Source organism: Gastrolobium bilobum, unplaced genomic scaffold, assembly GCF_033153095.1.
Source record: "Gastrolobium bilobum isolate Gb01-03AN ecotype WA unplaced genomic scaffold, APGP_CSIRO_Gbil_v1 utg24763, whole genome shotgun sequence".
Taxonomy (NCBI): Eukaryota; Viridiplantae; Streptophyta; class Magnoliopsida; order Fabales; family Fabaceae; genus Gastrolobium; species Gastrolobium bilobum.
In genome coordinates, this window is record NW_026898295.1 from 408,678 (window position 1) to 429,560 (window position 20,883).

The 20,883-nt window shown below is 31.5% G+C and overlaps 1 protein-coding gene across 3 annotated transcripts; it reads right to left on the reverse strand.

Annotated features, from left to right (window-relative positions):
- Positions 1-4,098: 4,098 nt before the first annotated feature.
- Positions 4,099-16,262, reverse strand: LOC133314583 (MADS-box protein SVP-like). Of its 3 annotated transcripts, none has more exons than XM_061516076.1 (9): positions 16,205-16,262; positions 15,544-15,738; positions 9,389-9,467; positions 8,846-8,907; positions 8,648-8,747; positions 5,805-5,846; positions 5,430-5,471; positions 5,113-5,285; positions 4,099-4,941 (listed from the first exon to the last, which is right to left on the reverse strand). In XM_061516076.1, the coding sequence occupies exons 2-9, from the start codon at positions 15,723-15,725 to the stop codon at positions 4,923-4,925; spliced, it is 699 nt and encodes a 232-aa protein (XP_061372060.1). In that variant the 5' UTR covers positions 15,726-15,738; positions 16,205-16,262; the 3' UTR covers positions 4,099-4,922. The 3 variants fall into 3 exon arrangements, with proteins under 3 accessions (XP_061372060.1, XP_061372059.1, XP_061372061.1); XM_061516075.1 differs by lacking the exon at positions 16,205-16,262 and adding an exon at positions 15,970-16,078; XM_061516077.1 differs by lacking the exons at positions 5,805-5,846; positions 16,205-16,262 and adding an exon at positions 15,970-16,078.
- Between the last annotated feature and the right edge of the window lie 4,621 nt (positions 16,263-20,883).

Sequence of the window (20,883 nt, forward strand, 5' to 3'; positions counted from 1 at the left end):
ATCTTGAAAAATTGACTGATTTCTAGGTCGTACTTTTCAATTCTGTCCCTGGTTTAGAATCTCCAAGGGATTGACGTCCTCCTCTTCATCATCATATGCGTCCTCTAATTTCATTCATTCTTCGGATTTAATCATAGTTGTAAAACCTGGCCCGACCCGGTCGGGTCGATCTGGAACCCGACGAATCAGTCATCAGATCGGTTCGGGTCAAGTATTGAACCAGTCATGTATCAATCCGGTCAAACTCGATCAAAACCCGACCAAACAGGGTCCAAACCGGTGATCCAGTGACCCGATCGGGTCGTGCATTTAAAAAAAAAAAAAAACCAAAAAACCAAAATTGTTTCATCTTGTCAAAAAAAATGCAAAACTCATTTTAAAATTTTTTGTAATTTTATTTGCTAGTATACTCTTCTACAATGACCTCAAATTTCAGCTTCCAATACTGAAGTAATTTGCGGAATAATAAATTAAGAGAATATGACATATATCATTTTTAATGTAATTAAATTTGAAAAATATGATTTCAATGTCATTGAGAGGTATGTTTATGGGGATTCTGAGTTACAATTTTAATTGACATAGTAATAGCATGCATTTTTATTTACTTATGCTTCTTGTTTTTGAGCTTATTTAATGAACCTTATTTAATTTATTTTAGATATGCAAAATATAATTGAATTTATATGTTCATATTTATATATATTTTTATAATCTATATATATATTTAGGTCAACCGGTCCGACCAGTAACCCACCGATCCGACCAGTGACCCAGTAACCCAATACCCAGACCGGATCAATGTCTGGGTCGGATTTAATGACTAACTTCGTCCACGAAATTTGTCGCTCCAAATTTTGTATTTCCATGCTCTGCGTCTCCACAAGTTGTCGCTTCAAAACTTGAATTTTCTCGTTATGCGCCCATGCCTGTCGTCGCTCCAAATCTTGAATTTTCTTGTTCTGCACTCATTACAAGTATTCACTCCAAAACTTGGATTTTATTGTCCAACGCCTGTTCAAGTTGTCACTTCAAATCCTAGATCCGCCTTCTGATCTCTTCACTTTCTATGTCACGTGGGTCTATCTGACATGGTTTTCTGTGTTCTTTAGGAACGAATCCATATCCCTTGCCTTCACCACTCTACCGTTGATGACTTCTACGATTCTATTTAGCTATTGGTTGAAAGCAACCTAGTGCTCTGATACGAAATGATGCCGAAAACACGTAGTGAAAATGGCTAACAGAAAGTTAGAATTTTCATAAAGGACTAACCCTCCCGTTCTCAACTTCTAATTATCAAAATAATAAAATTCAACTACTATAATAGGGGTCATAAGTATCCTTTTACAGACTAATTACAAATTGATCCAAAATTCAAAATTTAAAATTCTAAAAATAATGAAAATACATCTCAAATCTTAGATCTCAAGTCATGCCATATATGATGCTTTCCTTTTCTTGGTAAACAAATCACAATTATATTATTTACATATCATTTATATTATTTTCTAATAATTTTACACTATATTTTTAGGTAATAATATATATTAGAAACCAATTGCACTCTGTTAAAAAAATCTCAATATCATATTTGTTTAGAAGAAAAACAAAAATTACATTTTCAATAGGGGCATGATCTTTTGACGCTGGTGTTAACTAAAAAGTTTGATATTTGATCTTAACAGTTGATTTCGTAAATCTAACAGTTATAATTTATTAGGTTATTCTTATTAATTAATTATTAATTTTTTATAAATTATAATTGTTAGATTAGTAAAATTTAACAATTAAAATCTAATGTCAAAAAATCATGTCCTATATATATATATTAAAATAAAATAAAATGTAGAAGAAATAATATTAAAAATATTGTTTAGTCTTAACAATGCATTAAGCTCTAGACCAATGTATCCTCCCCAACAGCCACAAGTTGACAACTTTTTCATTCTAATTCTTTGATTTGATAGCCTCGTACAATTTGTCAGCATCATCCACCTCCCTCAACTAAAAGGTAATTTTAGCATAGGAGAAACTATTCTTATACAACATAAGAGTATTTTATCTTCTATAGACCTATCGAAAATCATGATACTTTTTTTTTCTTTTTTTTTGTAAATAGTAGACCCCACCACATTTGTCTCTACAACATAAAATATCTTCTTTCATGTAACATGAGATTAGATGAACCCTTTTAGCATCAACTTCTTCAACAACAAAATCATATAAAAAATAAAAAAATCACTTCTGTTATTGCTGAAAAACGATCTTCTCATGTAACAAATCCATCAACATTTTTCATTCATATTTTTTTTAAAAAAAAAAATGAGAAATCTCACCATATTAGAAGACAAGATTTTGTAGTAACAACAAAAATACAAAGCCCATAAAAAATATGGTATTTTGAAATCATTTCTCAAAATATGATATTAATATTAAATTATATAAATAAATAAAAAAAGATAAGATAAACCTTAATTTGCATATTGATGCTCGAGCCAATATTCTCTTACTGCTTTTTTTATTTTGGTAATTAATATAATTTTCTTCATTTTGTCACATCTATTTATAAGTTGTTTCGTGTGAATTTTTCCATACTCTCCTTCCAACAACTATTGGTATCAGTGGCGGACGTGCGTTTCTGCATGTGTCTGCACTTGCAGACACAAAAATTTGAGAATTTTTTGTGCTTTTTCAAAAGGGTGAATAATTTAGGTCAAGTAAAAAAAAGATTTAGAAAGATTGAAAAGAGAAAAAGTAAACATAAACCTAACTGTGGTAGTTAAAATCAGAATTTTCCATAAAATTAGAAGGAGGATAAAAAATCGTAAAACATAAAATCTTAACATAAAAAAAATCGTAAAAAATCATAAAATCAAAAAAGTGTTTGGAATTTGGATGAAATTGTTTTGATTAAAAAAAAAATCGTAAAATCACAGATTTAAATCGGGATTTTAACTAACATGGGCCCAACCCAACAACCCCTATAATTAAAAGCTTAAACTATACCTCATTGCTTTGTCTCTTCTTCTTTTTTGAAACATAAACCTTATTAGCTCCAAATTTTAATAGACATCAATGATTCCTGAAATTTAATCTTTATCAAGTGGAGAAGAATTGCACGAGATTTTTCACGTTTTTTTGTAAAGCAAAAGTGGCCAACTTTGGATCAAATAGACATTGACAGAGGTGGATTTTTGATCAATTAACCGCTACAATTAAACTATATTTTAGAAATGTCTTTTTGTGGTGTTTATTTATTTTTTAATTATCATTATCGATTATTTCTCTAAAACTTTACTTTTCAAGGAACGAAGAATCGAAGAATGCTTTTGTGATCGTTCTATTGTAACAGCTTAGTTGACTCTTAATTATTATTTTTTTATGTTAAGTTAAAATTTTCTTTTCTTTTCTTGTTTATATTTTTTTAATACATTTAAAAATTTCTTTAAAAAAATCTTCGGGGATGCTGCCCCCAAATCCCCGTCCTAAGTGTGCAGACATAAAAAAAAAAATTCTAGGTCCGCCACTATCCCATTTATTATGGGTTATTTTTTCTAGTCATAATCAAATAGACTTTGCTATCATTTTTATTTTTAGGGTCAGATTTTATTTTTGTTTAACAAAACCCCAAATAAAAAATAAAAAAAATGAACAAATTAATTTAATTATTAACAGTTTTAAAGGTAATCTTGGATGAAAAAAAATCACAAGAGTAAATGATAAGAAAAAAAAACATAAAAAATATAAGTGATAAAAAAGTAAACTACATACAAGTTTATGAACTTTTCCCTAAAATAAATTGTGATAAAAGGTTGTAAGAAAAAAAAAAGTATAAGCATAACTAGGGGTGTTAACGAGCCGAACCTGTGTTCAAATGTGCCAGACTGGCTTTATCCTGTTACCTGTTACGAATATAATATCAGCCTGTGGTCTGACTCATTTACAAAAAATAAAAACCTTGTTTAGCCTGTTTAAACAAAAATTTATCCAAACAAAATATACAATCAACAACACTAGTAATTCCATAAATATCCATAAATTTAATTTATATCCAAATAGCATAATATAAAACAAAATCATTTAAAAAATCTGTTTAATTAATAAAATGAGATGAAATGAATTGAGAAGAGAGAGAGGGCTATCACAAGTAGTATAAAAAAAATAAAAATAAAAATATTAAGCAAACCTGAGAGGCTGTAAGGCCGAGCTTTTGAATTGGAGCCTGAGACCTTTTTATTAAACGAGCTTTTATACAAGTCCAAGTCTGGGTCCAACAATAAATTTTAGACATGTAAGCTCAGGTCTTCACGAGCCGAGCCAAAGGCCCCTGACTCATTTAGCACCCCTAAGCATAACCTCCTTACATAAACTTATATTTCACAAAAAAAAAAACTAAAACTAAAACATCAAAGTTGTTTTTTTTTTTTTTTTTTTAAATGAGTTGGGGATGTCATTACCATCCTCATCTGAAAAGTGATTGCAGTGTGTTTGCCATTCAAAATATCTCGTTGAAGAAGCAAAATATGATTTGTTTTTTTAAAAAAAAATTAAAAGAAATTATTATCAACTTATAGCACAAAATTACATATAAAATTCATGGCAAGTTTGGAGAACTTGCATGTAATAACAACTTAACACCACGCAAACTATATCATGGTCGCTACGGCAGATATAAGCTTTCAACATTACAAGACAAGGAAGTCATATTTATATTTACTAGAAGGTTAATTAATCTGTCTTCTTTTTTAGTGTTAAGGATTTTTCCTACACCAAATCAATTGTTACCATCTGATTTTATTGGTCCTACATGTACTCTCACAAATATAGTAAGACCAACAAAATCATGACTGTACTTGGTATAGTTTAGAAAATTTCTTAACGCCAAAAAAGACACAAGAATCTTTCCCCGTGTTAAATCTTCAGTTAGAGAAGGGCAACCTGAAAAAACAAATAACTTGTTAAAATGTAATAAACAAATTAAAATACAAATTTTTGTGGAATTTAAAAATAAACATATATAGGGTAAACAAAACAGTTTAATCCTGTATAAAAAAAAAAAAAACAGTTTAATCCTGAGATTCTTGCTGAGATTTTGTTATTGTTGCTTACCCTAACTTGAGAGAAGTGTCCGAGGAATCATCCTCAATAGGAGGATCACTAATGCAACTGCTTATATTATTCATGGATTCTAATGAGACACCTTCTTGCATTCCAATATCCGATTCCACCACTACAGGACTTTTTGCTTTACACAGCATACCCACCATAAGCGTCTCCGCTAGCTGATTAATTAATTTTAACTTTGTAAATCAAAGGAAAAGAAACCAAGACATTCTTTTCTTTTCTTTTGTGTGTGTACGTGTGTGTGTGGGGAGAAGGGGGTTACAATAATTAAACCAAGACGTTCTTGTAAATTGATTTCTCACCTTTTGCTTTAACTGCTTGTTCTTTTCTTCCAACACGATACCCTTAATTGGCAGAATGAACATAAAAGAAAGCAACAATCCTCAGAATTTTGATGTGAGTTGAATCTAGAAATACAGAAATCTTGCCTGAAGTCACTATTTTACTGAGTATTATGATATTCCTAGAATTAAAGCATACTATAACCTGGTGCTTTTCGAATTATATGCACATAATTTAACCTAGTACTATCGAACATGATTACATTCATTATGCAACAACAATATCTAGCACCTATTCATTTAGAGGGTACCGAGAGCTCCATACTACATGCATGTGTATTTTAATTTGATTAAGCATTGAAAGATACTAACTTCATTATCAAGCTATCAACAAACCTTATTCTGAAGTTCAGAAATCTCAATCATAACTCGCTTTTCCTGAAAGTAAAGGTTGCATTGAGTTAGAGTTAGGACAAACCATCAACATATGTTGGGAGGAGGATATTTGAGAAAAGGAAAGGTTTGGAAAGATATGGAGGAAGATAACACTTTTATTACTACACAACTCTTTTTCCTTTTTGGCTTGATGGCTTGATCCAAAATGATGGAAGACACACCTATTTATACTAGTGGCACCTGCTTAACCAATGGCTAGGATTGTGCCAACACAATTCTCATCTAAGGGCTACAAATTATTCTCTAGAATTTTCTATACTAGCCTAGTAAAAATATTAATTGTGGTAGGTGCAACTACCCTCTAGAACCTTCATGGAATTGACTAGAATAGAGATTTCTAGATCTTGGGCTAAACTAACTCTTAAAGGATAACTCTGGATGTTGGGCTAAACGTATACTAAGCCCAATGGGCCAAAACTAAATCAAGTTTATTTATTCAACACCCCCCTTAAACTATATTTTGTAAACCAATCATATTATGTGGACACATTTGTCCGGTGGCTTTGGGATTGGTGGAAGATAAACAATCTTTATCGGTGTTTGTGACGTCTCCGGTACATACACGATCTCTGCTAAATTTGACCAAGTAATCCTTGGTTTTTCCCTTTGCTCATTCTCCAAAATATCTTTTTTCTTTTGCTTTTCTAGCACATCAACGAGAGTTTGTTTTTCTTTTATTGAAATTATTTCTCCTTTGTTTGTCTTCTTTGTAGGTACTCCCCCTGATTTGTTGTAACTGATCCTTGGCTTCACTTTCTGTTTAATTTCTTTGTTGCTGTTGCTTCTTCCTGCTGATGGTGTAGATGCAAGAGTTGTTAGAGTAGGACTTGGTGGAGGAGTTTGATCATTTCCATCTTGAACTGTCTGCCCTTCTGAGTCATCAACATTTCTAAAGAATACGCCTTCAATTTTCATTTCTTTAGTTGCTATATGCTTTTTCTTGGTTGTCATTGTTTCATCCAATATGAAATTTCTTTGGGGTTCTATCTTTGATTCTGGCAGTGTTAGTACTGCTTCATTCTCCTCTTCTTCTTCACGTTCCTCATCATCATCATTGACGTCAATAGGATCACCACTACGCTCGTTGTCACCTTCTCCTCCTCTTTCTTCTTCATGCTCTTTCATCAAATCGGATTTATCCATCCACTCAGCAGCTTCTTTATCTTCTTCCACATCATCAATATTATCAGCTTCAGCTTCTTGTTGTTCTTTTTCCTCTTCTACAATCTCTGATTTTTCTGACTCCAATTCATTTTGGATATCGAGTTCTGATTCTGGATTGCTTGATTCTGTGTCAAGATACCATGTATTCTCTTGTTCTCCTACATTGTCGTTGCGTACCATCAACAGAGTGCCATCTTCTTGACTTTTCTCTTCCACATAGTTTGCCTTCTCCTCAATCCTCCTTATAGGGGCTCTACATTCAGAAGCATAATGGTCGAACCTTTGACAGTTGTAGCACTTGATTTGTGATTTGTCACGCCTTGGTTGGAAGCCACCTCTTCCACGACCTCTTGTTGAGATTTCTCCTCGATCTTCATGGGCATAGTTGTTGTTGAAGCCTATTCTTCCACGTCCACGACCTCTTCCTCGACCACGATATCCTCCTCGTCCTCTTGTGTTGCCAAAGTCTTCTTCCTTTCCTTTGAAGTTGAGTTGTGTCTTGAGTAATTGTTCACCAACCTCTTGCTTTTTCTTTTGCTTCTCCTCATATGCTTGTAAGGAGCCCAAGAGTTGCTCTATTGTCATAGCTTCCAAATCTTTTGATTCTTCTATGACAGTGACAATACGATCGAATTTCGAATCTAAGATCGCAAAATTTTCTCCATAATTTTTACATCATCTATCTTTTCACCATTTCTTTTTAATTAATTAGTCATCGTCAAGACTTTAGAAAAATAATCGGAGATACTTTCGGCATCTTTCATGTGTAAAGTTTCAAACTCACTTCTTAGAGTTTGAAGACGTACCTTCTTGACCGGTTCAGCACCCTTGTAAGAGGTTTGTAGCTTCTCCCATGCTTCCTTTGCAGTGGCTGCCTCCGAAATCTTCTCAAAAGCATCTTCATCCAATCCTTGATAGATGAGATAGAGAGCTTTCTTGTCTCTCTTTCTTGAATCCTTCAAGCTATCCCTTTGAGTTTGGGATAGAGTGACTCCTTCTTTTGGCTCATCGTAGCCTTTCTCTACCACTTCCCACACATCTTGTGATCCAAGGAGGGCCTTTATCTTGATGCTCCAATTATCATAGTTGCTCTTGGTGAGCATAGGGACTTGGAAAGGAACCATGTTGCTACTTGCCATTTCTCTAGAAAGGATCTTAAGGCTTTGATACCACTTTGTTGGAAGGAGGATATTTGAGAAAAGGAAAGGTTTGGAAAGATACGGAGGAAGAGAACACTTTTATTACTACACAACTCTTTTTCCTTTTTGGCTTGATGGCTTGATCCAAAATGATGGAAGACACACCTATTTATACTAGTGGCACCTGCTTAACCAATGGCTAGGATTGTGCCAACACAATTCTCATCTAAGGGCTACAAATTATTCTTTAGAATTTTCTATACTAGCCTAGTAAAAATATTAATTGTGGTAGGTGCAACTACCCTCTAGAACCTTCATGGAATTGACTAGAATAGAGATTTTTAGATCTTGGGCTAAACTAACTCTTAAAGGATAACTCTAGATGTTGGGCTAAATGTATACTAAGCCCAATGGACCAAAACTAAATAAAGTTTATTTATTCAACACAACATGCACCAAAGGATTAACTTATGTGTGTACCTTTATCTCAATCACGCGGTTGAGTCCTTTTTCAAGTGTTTTCTCCAGTTGCTGCAACTCGTTTAGGTCTAGTCCTTGAAGATCGTCGCCTTTCATACGCCTGGTCCATCAAAATATAAATACTGTGGATTTTACTCAAACACATCTTCTATTTTCTTGTATTTTAACTCTCTTTTTTCTTTAACAAAATTGATATACCTTAGTTGTTGCGTTCTATCTTCAATTTCCTTATTCAATTTGGCGCTATCGCTAGCGTCTAGCTGAAATGAACAATTATACAATTGCTAATTATATCAGTTCCAAATTAAAAAAACAGATAGCTAGATATATAGTGCACAAGTAGTAATAAAGATAAGTGATGGTGGTAGCTCAGTTGGTAGCTAGAGAAGAAATGGCCTCAATTTGATTCCTACATGCCATCTTTGGAAGGAGTTTAAATATCTTTATCTTTGACTCATCCCGCACTCCAGATTATTAGCCCCATAACCGACTCAAAGAGTCAAACCTTACGAGAATACCATAGAGAGATAACTCACCTCAAAGAGTTAATTAGGATTGGGTTAACTCCAAATAAATAAATAAATAGATGTCACAATTTTTTTTTAACTAAAACAATTATATAAACATACTAAATTTTATAACTTGGGTTTCACCAAGTTTAGGCAATAAGCTGTATACAATCATAAAAAATTAATAAATAGAGAAAAACAAAATGTAAGAACTTTTTATTTTGTGTACAACCTGCAGTTCTAGAGAAGGTCTGTCCAATTTGTTGATGCCTTGTAAGTGCGTATTATACCTTGTAATTATGTCCTTCGTACTTTACCAAACCAAAACAAGAAGGATGAGAAAAATAAAAGAATTAAAAGAGTTAGTCACAGAAGTTAAATAAACTTTTGAAAGAAATAAGGCATGTTGTGAAAGATTTTTCTCAACTAAAACAGCATTATAATAGTGAAAGTAATTGTAGAGGGGCAGAGTTACATCCCGTGAAATATAACTAAGGTGGTGTTTGGTAAACATTCTTTAGAAAGAAAGTGAGGTGGGAATAAAAGTTTCTCACAATTGATATAAAGAGATAAAAATTATTCCTAGTATAAAATATATCTTAAGAATGAAAATTTGTAAATGAGGAGGGAAAATTACATTCGCACTTATATAGGTGGAAATAAAACTTTACCGTGGGAATGAAAATTTTTTAACTAGACAAATTATTGAATTATTTCTCCAATTTGTCTTCCTTTGCCAAACACATTGGCAGCTTCAATTTCTTTGGGTTTTGCACTGCAATATTATCTTGATAACCTCTCCCGTACTCATTTTCTCTTAGTTCTCACTGGCAATTCAAGCCTCATCCGGCTCTGGACATTGGACTTTGGGTAAGACATCAACCTAGCTTTTTTCGTCTCCTCTTCATTTCACTTGTACGTTCTACATGTTGAGATATTCAAGTGTGATGAGTTCAACATTGATTAGTAATGAGCTAAGTGAAAAGTATATAAGTGGAAGAACCCATAAACCCAATGCCTTAAGATTTTGAGTTGAGATGTGATGTCGGACCCACTTGGTGTATTTGATCCACTTAGCTCATTGATGGTGGCCTCCCTCCATGGGCTTCCCTTGGACCTGCCTGACAGTGGTATCAGATCCAAGTTGGGCTCGAGCTAGCCTGGTGATTGGCTAGGAGGCGAGTTGAGTACTTGGGTCTTGGAGTACTCGATTGAGGGAGAGCATATCAATGTTGGGTTTCACACTTAAGGTAGAGATTGTTGATATATTCAAGTGTGATGAGTCCCACATTGGTTGGTAATGGGCTAAGTAAAAAGTATATACGTGGAAGGACCCATAAACGCAATGCCTTAAGGTTTTGGGTTGAGATGTGGTGTCGGACCCACTTGGTGTATTTGATCCACTTAGCTCATTGGTGGTGGCCCCTTCCATGGGCTTCCCCTGGACTCGCCTGACACTACAATAGAAGAAGGCTGTATTTTTTTTTTAGTTTCTCAAAGTATCCGACAGCCGACAGCCAAAGACTAATCCTTTCGAGGCGGGAGATCACATTAAGTGGATAAACTTCTCCCAACAAAACCTTCTTCATACACACGGTCAGAAATCGAACCCTTGTCAGCATGCTTAAGGAACCCAGCTATCTACCAACTATGCTGAACTTTGTTGCTAGCAAGGCTGTATTTTTTACCGATAGTTATATATGATTAAGAAGGATCAAAGTGAAGTGAATTTTATTATTATTTTTGTTGTTAATCTATAGTTGAAATCTTTTTACTATGTATAAGAAATTCTTATCTTGTTTTGTTGAGAATATTTCTTTTACCAATTAAAAGTTTAGATCCAGGTAAGAAATGCTCCATATAAGGTCAAGAAAGACCACCAATTTTATTGAGGATTTATGGTAAAATTACATATCATCTACAAACATAAGAATCGATCATGTGTGCCCCCGTCATTAATTGTTGGGAATATTTCAATTGAACTAAACATGGGAAAGAAATTTTATTGGAAAAAATGTAATATATTATTGAGTGGCAAACAAATATATTTTATCAACTTTCCCATCAATCATATTGCTGGTAATGGAATTTCAAGAAATGTAATCTGATTGGGAATAAAACATTTCCTATATCATATACCAAACCAGGGGCGGACCGAGGGGGGTGCAAGGGTAGGCGGCCACTCCCCTCAAAATTTGAAGAATTTTTTTAACATAAGTATAATGCAATAAATTTCTATTTTTTCTCTCTATTAATGTGAAGTAGTTTTCTCCCACCGCAGAGAGTTTATAGAGTTTATAAGATCTGTTTACAAATTACACTAAGTATGACCAGAGCCATACACTCTTGATCAAAATATGACGGTCAGACATAGTATAGTTTGTAAGAGTTTCTAAATGAAAAGCTAGTAAATATAACCTTCCCATTAAATTATAGTTTAAATCTCGACTTGAAACTTACACTTTCAACTTTTATTATGCTTAGATGTTAGCACAAATCTTCCCATCAATAAATAAAAATAAGAAGTCCGAGAGTCTTATGAAATAATGAACCTTATTCTTTCGATCCCTCTCCTTTTCTGATGATTCGTGACAGAGAGGGGAGTGAGGGGCAGAAGGGTTTTGGTGATTGTGCTTCTTGGCAATCTGTCTCTTCTGATTTATCTTTGACTTTTTTTTCTTGTTGGGCTAACATTGAGTAAATAGAAAAAGAGGTTAAAAAATGATAAGGGTCTCCTACTCTCCTTTGAATTATCTATTTAGATATAGTAATTAGTTCATATTTTTTGTGAAATCTAAACCTTTGCTCTCTTCTCTTTTTCTTTGTTTTCTTTGCATAAAAAATGTTCATTTTAGGGGTTGAAAAGCTGTAGTTTTTTTCAAATTGATAGTAGATTTTACTGTGACATCTTCCACCTCTCTCTCTGTCTCCTTCTTTCTCTCTATAACAAGTTAAAAGAGGTATTTATGAGTTATGTTCTTTGGATTGGTGTTTCGGCCTCACACATATTGTGGTTGAAGAGAGGAACAAATATTTGATTTTTCGTATTTTGATCTCTCATATATTATATTTAAAGAGAGAAACAAATATTTAATTTTTAGCCTACCACAGGAAAAATTCCTGGGTCCGCCACTGTACCAAACACCGCTGAATTCTTTTGGTGCTAGGGGTATATTTGTTTCTGTCTAGGCACTGCAGAGTCAGGAGTAAAATTCGGCTAGTGTCAAAAGATTCAAGTAAGTAGAATTCGGCCGATATCAAGATTGTATTATTTTCAAAAACTCAATCATTACTAAGGTTGTATCATAATTTTTAAAGAAAATTTATGTCAATTTTAAAAATTAGCTGGTGCCAAGGCACCACATGAGTAACGAGTGGCTCCGGTGCTATCTCTAGGGGTATAATATATCAATATGTATAATATATTAATATAACAGTGATCTAATGAGAGAGGTAAGAAAAAAAACTCAACTATGGAGTCATCGTATATAATTTCAGTCGAGCACTAAGAATTAAGGGAAAGATGTGAGGGCACTATGACTCTGGAGTGATTGTAATATGACATAAAGTGATTGTAAAATGTGTCTCTTGACCTCTTCAATAAAGAAAAAGGGTATTTAAAGGGCGGAGACCCCTGGTGTGCATTATGCTTAAGTCTAACTATTTTTTCCCTTAGACCTACTTTGAGTGAGGCAATTTAGGGCCTTTACTAATGTACATAGTTCCGCCCATGTCCAGCACTCTAGTAGATTACGGTATTTAAAGTCAGAATAGGAAGTTAATATCATTTTTCATTCTAAACTTGCCAACCTCAGCTTTCATGTTCGGGATCAAAGCAACTGATCTTAACAACTCCTTATATGTTATTGACTAAGGAAAAGATGTTCACACAAATGTAAGGTATGCTCACTATCTGAATCCTTCATAAGAAAAACTATAGAACCATTATGTTTATCTCTGGTAACTTGTACGGGAGTACGTAAGGAGTGTGTAAGTGTGGAACAAATCTTTGGTGCATGTACCAAATTGAGTACATCTTTTTTTAAAAAGAGAAAAAATTTCAATATGATGGGATTTTTTTTTCAAAAGTAGTGAAAAGTTTTCCAAAAATGGAAAAAAAAATGTAACCACAGTTGGATACATCTGATACACCAAAGATATTTCGGTAAGTGTGAGTTTGTGTATGTATCATCTCTTTATTACTTTATTTACCAATTTATTTGTTCCAAGCATACCATTATGCTAATTCAAATCCTGCCAAAATTTATTCCTCCATTATATATTATATATTTTCTATGTGGCGTGAAAACGATCACAAATAATGCACAGCATTATGCAATAAAAGTTCAACAGAAACCATATCAGTTAAAGATCTGCAGTTAATGACATATATCCGGTTCACATAAACAATGGTAGGGACCGCGTTCATTGGTTAATAGTTATGATGATTTATGTTTATAATTTATGTGTCTTTGGCACATATCCATAATCATTTATATTTTTTATTAATGATCAAAAAATACCAAGGAACTTTGGTCTAGGTCACTGAGAGAAGTTGTAAGAAGTAAAGTTCTCCGGAAGAGAAAAACTTGTTTTAGATTGGTGCAAGAAAGAGATTATAGAGCAAAAACAATCCTTACCAAAAAATGAAAAAGCCCCTTATGTACCCCACGACTTAGTTTCCATCTCAGCTATACTGCCCCAACATGGTGACATAGCTCCTTTTTTTTTTTTTTGGAAATAGTGACATAGCTCCTTGAATAGAGAAAATTGGTTGTAGAAAAAGATGGTGTCAACTTTGCCATAATAGTTTCGATATCACAACTACTTAGGTGGGATAGACAGCGATAAATTCATGCTTCTCACAAAGGGTCAGGAAATAAACACGAGTTCTTTGGACGGGTTATATTAATCTTATCGTTGCTTATGTAAGCAACCAAACATTTTCACCTCATAGCTAGGAGCAATTCAACAGAATGAATCCTTCGATACTGAAGTTTTCTTTCTTTAAATTTAAGGTTATTTAGGTACTACTATTAAGTAAGATAACTTTAATGATTGCTATTAATATTTATGAACCGTACATGTTTCATGGTGATCTATAGTTAAAATAACAAACATCCTCCTTTCACTACAAATTTATGATCTCCACGATGCTCTTCCTTAGTATAATAATATCGCTTAAGCTTTGACTCCAATTCCCTACTTAAAAATATTCATTCATCAAATTTCATTTAACTGGGCTTCACATTGCTAAATCTCCAAGAGAAAGCTTAACAAATAAGCGTTGAGTCTAACCCCTTAATTGACACCAAAGATTTGATCAACCTATTAAGAAGGTACCATTCATCATAGATCATTGCATTTTCTAACTCCATTTCCAAGCAATCAATTCAGTCCATTATTACTACTCCTTAAGCATGCAAAGGACATCTTGAAAAAGGAACCGATCGAAAACTTAATAAATATCTTAAGCCATCGACCAATCAACTACAAACTATATATACTAGTTCAAGCTTTACTTATGACTCCATCAACCTGAATTTCATAATTTTTTTCAACGGTTTAATTTATTATACATATATGCATTTTTCTTTGGGAACAGTATAAACTCTACAACTTTCAACAGTCGGTACCTATGTATTATTCTCTGCAATATTCGCATGCATTATATAGTCACTATAATGAATAGATGATGTCAAACCAGCCGAAGCTCAGGACCATGTAGAAAATAATTAGATGTGAAAAGTCAATACTCCATTTAGTTAACAGAATGAAGACGTAAATGGAACTATAGAACCAGGTCAACAAGCTGGTCCATCTCCTATGTATATGGTTGTTTGATTGATTGTGTACATATTAAAAGGCTAACCTATATAATTCATTAAGTACATCAAATATAGCACTCGCAATTTCATGTACTGACAGATAGAACTAATTGGTTACAATAATTATCATATTGATCTTGAGCTTTGAAGGAGCTTTAATCAATTAGCTAGGCACTAAGTTTAGAAGTCCATAATAAATTTCCTTTAATTTCTCACAACACCCTTTTCGAGAAGCTTCAATAAATTATTATATATATATATATATATATATATATATATATATTTCCATAAAATTAGGAAAAATAAGCGAGTGAAACGATGTTTCTGTAAGACACATCATGAGATCGCATCCAAGATCCCTCTCTCACTCTCCTCTCTCTCTCTCTCTCTCTCAGACACACACACTCGTACACAACGCAGAAACTAGCTATAGAAGCAATAGGATGGAAAGGAAGTACATAAATATTAATTGTTAACAACACACACACACATATATATATATATAAGAAAGAATGACCATAAGAGTCTCAAAAGTCAAGAGAGTGCAATAATGGCGTACCTGGAGCTGCCATAATCAAAGAGCTTCCCGGTAGCTGAGAAAACAATGAGTCCAACATCAGCATCGCAAAGCACAGAAAGCTCTTCAGCTTTCTTGAAGAGTCCTCGTCTCCTCTTAGAGAATGTTACCTGCCTCGCTGTTATGTTGTCGATTTTCTTAATCTTGATCTTCGCCCTCGTCATTTTCACTTTTTTTCTGCACAAAACTACTATTTCAAACTCTTATCCTTTCACGTTCTCATAGTTTATCTCTAAATAACATACACATAAAATACGTACAAATAAAATAGAAGATATATATATATATATATATATATATATATATATATATATATATGGAATAACCAAAAAAAAAAAAAAAAACCCTAGTAAAACACCCAGTTTCAGATCTGGCTAACAGGAAAAAGAAAAATAATAATAATAATACCACAAAAAATGAAGCTCATAAACATGCAAGGATATAAGAGCTTTGGATTGAGGGGTCATGGGTTTAATTTGATTTTGTTGATTTCAACCTAGTAGAGCACTCCAGCACTATCTCGATCAGTGAAAAAAATGTTACCAATCAGATTAATTATCAAAGAAAGGAAGTAGTAGAACTAGAAAACGAGAACTTTAAGGACAAGAAGAGACAGAAGAGAGAGAAAAGAAAGAAAGAAAACCTTGATTGGAACGCTGGCTTGGTATCAAGAAAGGAAAGGAACTAAGGAACCCTTCCCTTTATAGCTAATGAACTCTTTCTATTTTGTTACTAAATTATCTTTTTAGTTTTTTTTGGCATATTTTCTTACCTTAAAATGGTTAAAGTTTCAGAGACTAGTGTCAGCAATCAAAAATAGACCGGGACCTTTGAAAACTATGATTATTTATTGAAATTAATATTTTATCTTTTATATTAATTTTATCTTTTATATATGGATTTTATGTCTCTCCTTTCATAAGAGAGATTGTTTATTTTGCTGTAGACAGAAAAATTGGTGGGACCCGTTATTTGTGAAAAAAGAAAAAAGAAAAAAAAGCAAACACAAGTTTCGAAAGTATCAGCGGGAGAGTTAAAAAAATTTACGTGGCTGGAGAGAATTAAACCATTTATATATATATATATATATATATAGATTTGCATTTGTCATTTAACATGACACAACAAACTTTTCTACACACACAATATTTTGTGGAGCTCACACTTTTTTGAAGAAAAAAGAAAAAAAGAAAATTACAGCACGCAAAACGAATCTCTATAACATTACACAATCACTTTTCCTACAACATAACTCTTATAAAATCCATATATATATATATATATATAAATAAAAGTATGTAAAATTTATATATATATATTTTTTTATATAATCTCATATAAATCTCATATATTTTTATATATACAGCAGATAAAATTATCTCTCAAGAAACATTAATTACTTATTTATTAGAATTTTTTGTTTCTTATATTATAAGAGATAAATTTATCTCCTACATACATATAAAATTATGTAGGACTTTTTTTTTTTTTTTATATGGATCCACATAAATCTTATATACTAAAATTTATATCAGAACACTTTTTGGTACATTAGATATAAGTTCATCTGTTCAAAAATAGTAAAAATTTAATTAAAAAAAGATATGAATTAAATTGGAATATTTCTTTTTAATAAAAGAATATACTATATGTGTACATTTAATGTACTGAAGAAATTTCCCTACAAGAAACATTGAAAACTGCTTTTCGTTCTTGAGAGACACATGCCATGTCAGCTGAGTCTCGTACAAGTTTCAAGTCAAGCGTCTGTTTGGTGGGAAGTATAAGGCTTGATAGTATAAGCTTATATTATACGTTATGACATTTTTAGTTGTTTGGTGTGACCATCGTATAGTATAAGCTTATATAACAGAATCTCTTAATACATCAAAATAATGTATAACTTAATCCGACCTAAGGAGGGTAGATTAGGCCTGATAAGAGATTAATGTATTAATATTACTTACAAGTGCAATTTCCAAGAACTAATATATCATTTCAATATTAATATATTAAAATAATTTTTTTTAATATATTAATTTTTAAAATATTAGAAGTTATTATCTTATACAATATCATACCAAACGCTGGATTGTATTAAAATTTAATCAGATCTTATACTATCAGGCCTTATCCTATACTATTCATCAAACATATCCTAAATTCATTAATACCATATGACTTATAATCTGCCAATTCATTTCTATTTAATTTTTTTATGAATATTTAAATGTATTTCTGTGGACTATTGCTTTTCGTACATTATAGCCATACTGCATGTCTGGCATGCCATTGCACCACATAATAATTTTTCATGAGTACTGTTCATGTACTATTTTTCTATATTACTTTTATGTTAATAATTTAGTGTGTGTTATAAAGTATTAAAGTGATTAGAAATATTATTTAATTATTAAATGTGATATTTGATTAATATATCTGATTATCGGGTAATAACACTATATGCCTATTACTAGTATAAAACTAAGGAATGTTTCTCATATCGGCGATATAAAAAATAAATTTATTTCTTATATATACATAAAAGTACGTAGTCTCACATGTAAAAAAAGAGAAAAAAAAAAATATGAATTTCAAACACTTTTATATGTGTATAAAAGATAAAATTATATCCTACAATATCATAAATATCTTGTTTGAAATCTATTCTAGAAAATAATTTTTTGCTTTTCAAAAGAAAAATAAAACAAAAAAACTCATTTGGTAAAAAAGTAAATAAAAAATTATAACTTTTTTTGTTTTTAAATCAAATTTAGAGAACATATCTGACTTATTTTTATTTTTTGTTTTGATTTTTAACTTATAAAACAAAAATAATCATATAAAATATCTATTTTCATAACTATTTTATAAAATAATTTTAAGAACAACAAAAAATCAGAGGCTCATTAATCTCTAAAAAAATAGAGTATAAATTTTGATATACAAAAATCATTTTTCTTTTATTTTTTGCTTTGGTACAAACTAGATATTTATATTTATTTTTATTTTGGTATGCGATATTTTTTAATTACCCGCACATGGACCTTGTACTTATACGTCTCTCCCGTCCCGAGTATATAGTTTCCCGTTTTGCAAATGTTTTGTGACAAGCTTGGATGAAATAATTTAGGCAAAAAAAGAAAAAGAAAAAATTATTGTAAACAAGCATTTTATTTCTTATAAAAATAAAGTATTATCATATGATTTGTTTATATTCTCTTATTTAATTTTACAAATTATTCAAAATTGAAAATATTTGATTATACTTTGCAGGTAAATTTCAAATTCTTCGATCAAAAAATATTTTTAAAAGTAATGTTATACTTATGGTGTATTTAAATTAATTTATTTTAGAATAAAAGATTCAATAAATTCTTATTTAAGTTTAAAAAATAATTTATTTTCAAAATAATTTATTTTCGATTATGTGCTTACAACAAGCTTATAAATTTCTATATGAGAGGATTAAGCCATTAGCTTGTGGAAAAGAAATGGATAAACCATGGGGTATATCATCTAGTAGGTTAAAGAAAATTTTGTGTAAATGTGTGAGATGGCATCTTAATTCTTAAGGGTCATTTTATTACTTCTTATTTTAAGAGTTTAATTTTGATACATTGTGAGTGGAGAAAAAAGTTGTATACATATATTTGATAATGTGTTAACAAATTATTTAATAAATTTTAAATTTTATGTAATTATTAAAAAATTAATATTATTAAATGAATTGATGTAAAGACAAATATTAAATGATAATCTAAATATTTTACAGTGCATCAAAATCATGCTTTTATCATTAAAAATATTAAATGAAATTATTTTATTAACAGCTGTCAATAGTTACTTTTCAAAAAGAGTATAATATTATTTACCTTGTTGATTGCTGGTCTGTAATGAGTTTACTATAATCTAAATGAAATACATTAATTATCAAAAAAGAAAGAAATGGAATAAATTTGCATTGAAGAAAGATTGGAAGTAGTTTTAATTATTATAATGTACAAATTAATATTTTGTACTTTATGGTTGTTGATTAATTTATATGAGGGGTAAACAACAATAATAATCAAATGTAATTGTGATATATTAATAAGAAAAATATTTCATTATCATAAATTTAAAAATAACTACTTAGCTAGCCAAGAGTTGGATATGTTTATTTAATATGTCATAAGTCTAAAACTTTTGAAAATTTTCGAGTTTAGGTGGAGACAGAAAAATATTTTGGTGTTCAAATCAAAGCACCACTCTGACCAGGGCAATAAATATCTGTTTAGGGAGTTCAGGTCTTACCTAACTGAAAAAAAGATAGTTTCAAAATTGTCATACACAAGGGCGCCACAACAAAATGAAGTTGTTAAAATAAAAAATTGAACCCTTTTAGACATTGTAAAGTCTATGCTCAGTTATTCATCATTGTCTAAATTGCTCTGGGAATATGCCATAGAAATTGGTATGTACTTTCTGAACTTGGTTTCATCTGAGTATGTTTCAAAGGCGCCCATAAAATTAAGGAAATTATGTAAAATCAGTTTAAACAATATTTGGATTTAAGGTTCTCCAACAAACGTCTCGTAGCAGAAGTAAAATAAGATGGATTTTCGAATGAAAGTGTGCATGTTTATTGGCAACCCTAAGGGAACCATAAGTTGACTATTTTATAGTCTAAAGGATGAGAAGGTCTTAGTGAGAACTCATGCGACTTCCTTATAGGATAATTATGTGGAAAATTATAAGTTTAGGAACTATTCTTGATGAATTTGCCTTAGTTCAAGAATCTTCTAATACTCTCGAAGTTCCACCTTATGTTCCCGTGATTTTTCAAAAAAGAAAAATATACCTATAAGTGAATCAACACAAGAACCAGAACCAGAAGTTCAACATGATAATATACAAGTGAAAATACTAGTACCACATGTATAAGAACGATATCAAAGAGTTGTTGACCTACAAAATGTAAATCCTTAAGAAATCGCTTGTTGGGTGAAACTTGTCATGCTATCATCATAGATAATGATGACAATCTCACTAGTTACGAAGAAACAATAGAAGATATTGATGCTCAGGAGTGACTTTGGGTTATGAACAGTGAAATAGAAGATATTGATGCTTATGAGTGATTTAGGCTATGAACCGTGAGACGATATCGATGTATTCTAACTCGATTTAGTCTTTTGTAGAAGCACCTAAAGGGCTACAACTCATTCAATGCAAATGGATATCTACATAAGAAAAAGAAGACCGGATGGGAAGGTTGAATCCTTCAAAGCTATATTGATAGTAAAAGGGGAAACCCAAAAAGATGATGTGAACTATGAT

What these genes read in the sequence shown, in the direction of transcription:
- LOC133314583 (XM_061516076.1), bottom strand. Translation starts at nt 15,725, where the DNA reads ATGACGAGGGCGAAGATCAAGATTAAGAAAATCGACAACATAACAGCG. An exon ending in TTTGATTATGGCAGCTCCAG is followed by an intron (nt 9,468 to 15,543) that starts GTACGCCATTAT and finishes GGTTTGGTAAAG; the next exon opens with TACGAAGGACATAATTACAA. An exon ending in GACCTTCTCTAGAACTGCAG is followed by an intron (nt 8,908 to 9,388) that starts GTTGTACACAAA and finishes TGTTCATTTCAG; the next exon opens with CTAGACGCTAGCGATAGCGC.